At 43.5% G+C, this 9300-nt stretch overlaps 1 protein-coding gene across 1 annotated transcript; it reads right to left on the bottom strand.

The window, feature by feature from the left end:
• Positions 1-605: 605 nt before the first annotated feature.
• LOC100833022 lies at positions 606-8872 on the bottom strand. The gene is made up of 5 exons (XM_003579806.4): positions 8287-8872; positions 5827-6488; positions 5631-5717; positions 1573-2538; positions 606-1076 (listed from the first exon to the last, which is right to left on the bottom strand). Exons 1-5 carry the CDS (start codon positions 8384-8386, stop codon positions 1026-1028), a joined length of 1866 nt encoding a protein of 621 aa, XP_003579854.1. The 5' UTR covers positions 8387-8872; the 3' UTR covers positions 606-1025.
• Between the last annotated feature and the right edge of the window lie 428 nt (positions 8873-9300).

The raw sequence follows: 9300 nt of genomic DNA, 5'->3' as shown, positions 1-9300 counted from the left end.
GTACCTTGATTGGTACTCCGTCCAATATTAAGTCGTCCAATAATATTAAGACGAAATATTACATATATCTAAATGCTTTTTGGTATACATACATTCATATTTAGCAAATTTGAGTCATTTGATATGGGACGAAAAGAGTAGTATTTTGTGTAGTTTAATTCTAGATGTGGTTCTTGATGACGATGATGTGAAGAACTAGCTGGTAGAAAATGTTTAACTCTAGAGCGCGAAGCATTTTTTTTATAATGTTCAGATCTGAGTTCGGTTCGGTATCTGTTCCGCGCAAAGTAATTCTGAATTCAACCGAATACAGGAAGTTCAGGCCGGCTGTGTTGGTTACTGCTAGAGATGATGTGAACATGTACAATGCAATGCAAGGTGCTAAGACAGGTGCTTGCGAAAATAAACCAAACATTTTTTTAAGCACGAGTGTTTATTTGTAGAGGAGGTTCCAAGTTAGGCATCTGCTTAGTCTAAATAAGCATTAGTGCTTAACAAAAACCGGTTAATTTTTCTAAGCACCCACCTAGCTATCTTGCATTGTACATGTTCTAAGATCGACAAGATGTGCTTGCTCCGGTCACAGTAATATAAGTAAAAGGATATAGGGCAAAATTTGAGATCAAGATCTATGCATTTTCTCTTTTCTTTTCTTTTGCTTTCTGGAACAAGGACAAGCCATGAGAAGTAGAAGAAAAAAAGAAAGAGGTCCTATTCTTTCAGAGCAAGCACACCTATGTGCCTCCTGCAGCAGGCAGACTTTTGTTTGAGATTCCTTTTGCCAAAATGAGGAAGAAAACCCTAAAACTCCTCTTCAGCAGGGAGGAATGTCAGTTATACTCATGAAACTTTCCCCATAATGCTGAAGCATTAACGGGAGAAAAAAAAAAGAACTCTCGGCCTGTAAGCTAGACAAGCATCCCTGACACCTGTAGTAAACATAGCCCGTAATGATTCATGACACAGCTTCATCCACATCTCTACCTGGTGACGATGCGATTAATGTTGCTCCGTTAATTGGATGATTAGCCCCTACATTCCTGAAACTTCTGCTGCAGCCTCTCGTTGCGCCTTAACTGCAAAAGAATGGGACTTTATGTCACAACAAAATGGTTCACAGACATTGAAAAAATTTACCGGGTGCATTCTTCAAGCAGATTGCCAGAACAGTAGAATGATGTGCAATACCATACCACACAGGGCCTGAAACTCCTATGTAATTCCCTATTCTTACAGTTTGTAAGAGATCCAGTTTTCCATTGAAGCTTCAATTGGATTCTTTTTGTTAAATACGATAATGCATTTGGTAGCTAATATGCATCATCAGTACAACAGTGATGACGGACTTTGCTGAAATGGCTAGCCACGTCATTAAATTGGCATGGAAGAAAACAAATTGAAGCTTTGGAACCTATTCGACGAAACTGAAAGGATGGGAATTGTGACTAATTGAAGTTATTAGCAATGACAGGGATAATAGTAAAATGTGTTAAAAGTATTTGATCCCTAAACATGTACAAGAAAAGCAAATAAAAAATGACTAGAATAACAAATATGGCAGAAGAAACTTACACAATCAGCAATCTCTTCCTGTTGCAGAGGTGGAACAACCTCATGCTCATTCCAACCAAGAGACAGCAGGAAAGCCATTTCTTCTGGACTAGGTTTGTCTTCAGCAGGACAAGACTCTGCTTCACCTGCTCTACTAGGCTCAAGCAACAAACGGGCATCATCGTAGTCAGAGTTTGATCTTGGGGAATCAGCATTTATAACTGTGGGTATGATAGATACAGTGGCTTCAGTGTTGTCTGTCTGGGGCATAGGTGCTACAACTTCTGTGTCAGGATGCTCTGATGAAGAGTTGGCATCCCTGTTGACAGCAAGAATACCCTGTTCGTGTGAACCGCCTTCAGAAACTGCAGAAACATCATGATGTTCCGAAGGTCGCATGGCTTCCTCATCATCGGAGTGATCTCGCTGAGATCCACCAGAAGAATGTGTTTTCTCACAGAAACTATTGCCATTTTTGGTACACTTCATCCCAGAACTGAACAAGGACAAAGTAACACAATTGTTTTGTTGTTCATCAATCAAGGTAGATGTAGACTCGATAGCAGTGCCTGAACCATTTAGAGACTTGCTCCGCAGCAACTCAAAGAATTTATTCCTATCTTTTGTAATTGTTTTTCTCTCACCAAATGGACCTTGTAGACTATGCAAAGGGAGACCATTACTCACACCCTTAAGCTTTTGGTTCACAATAGACTTTTTCGGTGGTTCCACAGAAGAACATCGACCTACAACAGGGCTCACAGGGTTGGTTGTGCAGTCTTTGGTGGTGTTTGCAGCACCATTCTGCTCGCGGGTCAGAATTTGAAAGCTCCCGGATTGAGATGGCTTCATCAGCTCAGTTTTGACTGGAGTACGAACAGAGCTGCTAGAAGACTGTATTGACAGTTGTGGTGCACCCTTGATCAGACCATTAGAATCTCCGACTCTTGCACCTTTGGCTTTTAGTTTATCCGAAGAACTTAGTACCTATACAGTTTTCTGAATGCATTAGTCCAAACCAAAATGTCACGAAATTCAGCAGAAGACTTGATCAATAACGCAAACAAGAATACAGCCAAAACCAAAAGAAGCACATTCATATAAAGTTCAAAAGGATCTGCATCTGGGTGAAGAGAGGGAGCATATTTTATGGATATTTTATGGATTGCATGTCTGATAATCCAATGATGATCAAGTATGTATAGAAGGCCAGTCTGCTGTGATGTTCCCAACAACTATGTTAACTTGTTTCCTTTGTAAGGTTACACTGGCAAAAAAATTAAATCATAATATATGGTGGTGGTGGTGCCAGAAGACAGCTTTACTGGCTGTGTTTCTTTGTATTTTGTTGCCATGCAACTAGACCCAAGGAATTCACCAACACCTATCTTGTGCTCAAAATTTCACTGATTGGTTCAGTCTACAACACTAATACTGTTCTAATTTGTTTTTCAAATGTTCACTGAATGGTTCCATCTAAAATACTACAGACAAGAAGTTGATACCAAGATGGCCTCGTGCTCTTTTAATTTACCACAGTCAAAATTTTAAAGTACGATCGAGACAACTTGATAACCTAATGCTACAAAAATACATGTTCGCAACACAATTAGCACCAGCATGAACTGATAAGAATGCTCCACTAGTTTGATAATATATGGTTCAGGAATAGTTCCTGTTTGCATAAAACAACAGGCAATTGAACCAACGTGTGGCCAAATTTTACTAATATGGATATGAACATTATTATCATAAAACACAAAATAGGATCAGATAAAGGTTGGTTATAGAAACAGATACTACTTCTGTACAAGCATGATAAATGACGTGGTCATGTTCAAGGATAAAAGGGTATGTATTTAACAGTAATATTTGATTAAACGAGCCAGTGGCGGAGGCAGTATTTCCCAGAGCTTACGCCTAAAATTAAGCAACAAATACTATGCAAACCAATGCATGGCAAAAGTGCCACACAAATTCACAATAAGAATAATAGTTGAACTCCATTTCATAACGATGCTTGCAAATACATCCTGCTCATTATATCATACCATTCTAGCATTCATCTATTCACCGTTCATCTTACTTTTATCGACACCATACTGATTCAAATCAATTAAATCCTCACCAACTGGACTCTGATGGAAAATATGATGCAAGCTTGTTGATCCTCTTCATCTTGTACTTATACTAATATCCATATCAATGAAGTCCCAATGACAGGGGTGCAGTATAGCAGCGCAAGTTATCAGCACCAGCAACTTGAGGTTGGCGCAGAGGCAGCAGCCTCCGGCACGTGGAGCTGCCAAGCTGGAGGGAGCAAATGCTGATGTCTGCGCTCTGCTGACCCCTCAGTGGAGCTGAAGTTGGCACTATGGATTGAGGGGCAAGCAGGTGCTTTGCTACGCTAGAGTGCATCGAGCATATAGTGTTTGCTCCACCTCTGTTCGTTTCATCAGTTTGCTGTACCAGCCGGCTGACTGCTATTGGGCTGTGATACTGACATCATCTCTATTCGCTGATGGGCTAGGCTGAGTAAGAGGGGAGAAGAGGCATACTGCTAGGCAGGGGAGGCCCATGCTTGGCCACTATGGGCTGCAAGTGTAGAGAAATTTATGTAAGATATGGTGTCGGGCCTCGCGACCATGGTTTACAAAGCGTCCAGGCGCTTTAAGGCGTTGGGGGGGCGCCTCAACGCCTAGGCACTCAAAGCGCGAAGCGAGGCGACGCCTTAGTCAATTTTTGCAAAGCGCTAGGGGAACTAATATGGCAGACATGAGTAGACAGAAAACCTGATTCATACCTTGAATTTCCTGGCCGGCAGGGGAGGATGGGTGGAGAGGGAGAGGCTGGCGGGGGATCTGGCGGGCTGCGGGCAGCTTCCTGGCGGCAGAGGTGGATGGGCGGGAGCGGGATCTGGCGGGCTGCGGGCAGCTTCCTGGCGGCGGAGGTCGATGGGCGGGAGCTCCTCTGTTATACCACTGGTGTTCCCCGCTCTCTCCCTACTCCAATTTCCCTCCAATTTCACTTCCTCTCCCGCCTATGCCCGCCAATTTTGGTTTCTCCCAGCCGATCTCTGTTTCCCGCTCGAGAGCGTCCAGAATCGATCGAAGCGGCGATTTCAGCACCTAGGCGACGACCCAGGACGCCTACGCGACGCCTCAGGACGCCTTAGTCAGAAATCTAAGGCGAGAACGACGCCTTGATGTCGCCGGGCGCTTCGACGCCTAGGCGACGCTTTGAAAACCATGCTCGCGACAGAAACTGGTCTGTGGCGTCTGGCATCTGCTATAGCCTGTGGTTTCGCTATCTCATCCATGTGATAGAGGCATGCATCCAGATCTGCACGAGCACAGAGACGCTGCCCCCACCCCCACCCCCCAGCAGCAGATATTCCTCTTCCACCTCCCCGCCAGCTTCTCCTCTCCCTCTCCTCGAGCTTCTCTTCTCTCTGTTCTCTTTTCGCAACCCCCTGAGCTGCTCTGTTCTGTATTCTCTCCCTGCTCAGTGGATGCAGCGTGCAGGCAGAGAAGGGAAGGGAAGAGCTGGTGGAGAAGAAAGAAAGAGATGCGGCGCATGTGGGAAGGCACATGATGAGACTATTACAGTGAGGAAGAGTTCACGGGCCGTGCTTTGCATCATCCTCTTTCTTTCTTTTCTTTTTCCCATTTTGTGGGATGCTGAGACTTTCTGGGGCTGTTTTCCATGTATTTGCACAGGATTATACTAGGCTAAGTTGTGTGTTGTGACTTAATTTGGTAGTGAGCGTGTGTTGGTGTTGTGATATAAATTTGCAGGCCATACTAAGTTAGTATGTGTCTATGAAGTCATCTCGCCACAGACCACAAGCATTATATGTTACGAAGGGGGTTGGCCGCCACGGCTCGCCAAACCAAAAGCATGAGCACTACATGGATTCAGAACCTGAACAAATAACACTTCTAATAGTTCTGCAGTTTCAGAAGGGCCAAAAAAGTTGCCAGAAAAAAAGATGGACGAGAACTTCTACATATATCCATTGTATTCACACAAACAAGAAAAGCAAGTCTATGGCACAAAGGTGATACAAAAATACTTACAGAATTTTTATTCGATGAAGGTGTCAAAGGTCTTAGAATACACTGCTTCATAGACCGTTCTTCGATCTTCTGAGCATCAACTGATAACTGGGTAAGAAATAAAGGGGTACACAGAACACTAATTAGATCAAAAAAGTGGAAGGAATTAAGACTGTGATTAAGTCAAAGATAAAACATACAATGTTTATTACAGTACCTGGGGTGCAGTTGAAATTTTCAATGGCGCTTGTAGCACTGTTTCAGCCATGCTTAATGTGGTCCCACAAGAACCACCACATGACAAAGTGGAGGAAACAGGGTTATTGCTTGGTTCACTAAGTATAGGAGCCTCTGCTAGCACTGAATTCCAGCCATCAGGCGGACAAACCAATGGTATGCTCTGCATGGGAGTGCCAATTCCAGGAGATGGAACTCTGCTGATATCTTGCTTTACATTCTTGTCATCATAACCAAGCTGTGGGAATTTTCGCTCAAACTCGGCATCCATTCTCGATACATTATCATTGCCTAAGCTTACTCCTGCGGCCCGACTCAACGTGTCCAGTTTTGAACGAGTTCGATTAAGCCTATCTCTTTCAGGCCTGCATGAGCTAAATGAACTAAAGCCATCGCGCAAGGGATCATCTGGTGGATCCAACTTAGCCTCCCTATCACGGAGATCAGAGACCTTTTCTCGACTTCTGTCTGAGTTAGTCCTTCCAAAACTTGCATAGCCTCTTGATTTCGCTGCACCATCTCCATCATGCCGTTTGGACCCATTTGAGCCTGAATTCCTACGTGACGAGGATTGTTGTGAACTCTGTTCACGGTCGCGGCCTGATGATCGGTTTCTTGATGAAGCTATGCTGCCTTGATCATCTAAAGCATTGAAACAATAGGTTCTTAGTGCGCAGTACTTTGTTTGCTATCAAGGAAGAAAAGTAGCTAACTGTCTGTTAAAGCATATGTATATGAATGGTGAGCTAAATGATGCAAGAATTATGCCAAGCCCATCAAATGGGCATCACATTGACAATTTTTGGTAAGAAAATGATGGAACATCTGGAGGACACATAATATAATGCCCGACTGCAAGAATAACAGTTTTCATAAGCACTAAATCAGCAGCAACTAATAATGTGCAAAAATAATACTCCCTCCGTCCCGAATTAACTGACGTGGATTTGAAGAATCTAGACAAATCCACGTCAGTTAATTTGGGACGGAGGGAGTATATGGTATCTTGGACATCTAATGTGCGCACACTAACGGCCAAGTCGTAACAGGCAATGAAATGATATTACTGAACACAAATACATCAATAGTAAAAGGAGATATAGGAAGAAATGCCGTCTCCGGCAAGCTATTCGCGATGGATAATTTTAGTTACTTCAGGAATGTACAGAGGGGCCGCTGGTCGCATAAGCTAATTAATCGTCCTGCCACATTGCTGATTTTTTGAAGAGAGAACAAAGGTTATTTCAATGTTGACTCTAAATGACATGGAGGAGTACAAGTGTAGGTGGTTGATTCAGTGATTCTAGATGACATGGATGGATACAAGAGTCAGTGGTTGACTCTAACCTTTAAGAATGCCCTTATGCGTTGATGTTTAATCATTTTCATTTGCTCACAATTCACTTAATTTATATATGTTCTTTTTTTAAGAGAACGTGCTTAAATGTGTTGGTCCAGAAGTTAAAAGTTGGGACTACAGTTAGCAAGCAAGGTTGTCTTTGCTTCTACCCCACATACTCCTGTTTCAAGCCTTCTACAGCTCTACCTCACCAATGTATGAACAAATACCATGTCCAAAGAAACAGAGCAAGCTCAGTGGGCATGCACCTTTGTGTCAAAGAAAGTAATATCTATTGCCAAATATGTTTTGCCTATACCCTTTTAACTACAGGTGTCACTTAAGTGTTTATATGAATAAATAGAAAAGAGCATTACCCCATTACATACTACTCTGATCAGGAAAATGTTGAGTTATCCACTTATCTTTGATATATTTGTCAAAAATTTCTAATTTCATGAGCATTGCAAACCTGTTAGGATTCAGACAATAAGAAAATGCATGACAACTTGATAAGTCTTAACATTCTTGAAAACGTTTTTCATTGTTGCAGAACCATAGTTGTAGTTAACTAATCGAACTAGTTTCATGATATGAGCTATGCATCATGCCTCTACAGAGAGGTTTCACTTGGGGATTCCTTCAAACCGGGTGTACTTGCAGGTACATTTTAGCAATTGTTGCTAGATGGAATGCCAAAGAAGTACAACAACAGGGCTAACTGACAAGAAGAAATAGTGGTCTCCTCCAAAAAAATCATACTCTGAACCAGTTTCAGCACAAGAGCACAATAATTCCAAGAAATCATTTCCATATAGAAGTCTCTAACCTCCTAACAATTACTGTAATTGCACTATTACACAGACTAAGAAACATAGGTTGAACAAGCACCAATGCAAGGCTGATACCTAAAGCAACCCCTCCCTATCCGAACTCCTTGGCGGTTATCACAATTTCACTAAATTGCAATTCAACATACTGCAAATTCTCTAAGTTCCATGCCAAGTATTAATTAAAGCACACATCAGACAACTGGTTTATCAATAGCTCTAGCTGTTAGATGTCAGTGTGCAGAAAGTTTGGCAAAGAAAGTAAGCTCACCAACACGGGGTGAAGTTGCAGGCCGGAGGTTCGTGGCGGCCACTGTCCCAGGCACCCGCAACAGCCACTCTGGCTTCAACGAGGGTTCACCTTGGTCCATGCCAGGTGGCGCCCCTCACCATCTACCCGCCTGCAGAGCAGCCCGTGGGGGCAACTGCAGCAGCCAGGGGCGGATCTGGATGGTGTGCCGGGTGCGCACCGGCACCCCCAGAAATTGTGAAGGTCAGTTGGAACGAGAACGGCGATGGCGGCGGCGCGCGTGAGATGCGAGGATGTTTGCTGAGTCGCTGGGGCGGGGAGCCGGGGTGTGGAGGGGAGCCGCGGGGCGGCGCGCTGGCGCGGGATCCTGACGTCGGCGGTGACGCGAAGGTACGGCACGGCGGAAGCTGTAGGGCACGGTGGTAGACTGTGGGGGGAGATTCAGAGCCGCGTTGGTAGGTTATGATTCAGGAGGAAGAGTAAACGAAGCCATGGGAAAACGGATATTTTCTTCTTCTCAAGTAATTTTCTGGATTGGATTTTGTATGTATTTCGAGAATTTTTGTGCCTCCCGTGGGTTTGCCGAAATTGCGTGGGAGCGTCAGTCTGATCTGCCAGTACTACTTGCTTGTCTTAGCGGAGGGACAAAAACCCTATGCTGCTTGACTTCTCCCTTCGGCATTCCTCGATCTCGATTTTTTTTTTCTCCCCGCAGGTTGTCTTGAGGCGCTTTTGATGTGAGTGTATTTTCTCTATTTAAATGTAAAGTGGTTTACATCGATGCGTCGACTTCGATTTACAACAGTCTATCACTCCGTGTCGAAGCTAGATCGCAACCCTATTGTTCACAATTACACCAAAATTTCCGGTTCGAAAAAAATTACACCAAAATTTCCAAACTGAAATAATTGCAAAAGGATAAATAGGGATGACCTCAAAGTTTTAATTAGCGGGCTTGCGTCGTTATAGCGCCAAACATGAAAAAACACTAACATCATCAAAGTTAGTGTTAAAATCGGAGGTCCGATTTAGTGC

This window comes from Brachypodium distachyon, chromosome 5 (genome assembly GCF_000005505.3).
Source record: "Brachypodium distachyon strain Bd21 chromosome 5, Brachypodium_distachyon_v3.0, whole genome shotgun sequence".
NCBI lineage: Eukaryota > Viridiplantae > Streptophyta > Magnoliopsida > Poales > Poaceae > Brachypodium > Brachypodium distachyon.
The sequence above is the reverse complement of the archived record's forward strand: the minus strand, read 5'-3'. Positions and strand labels throughout refer to the sequence as shown.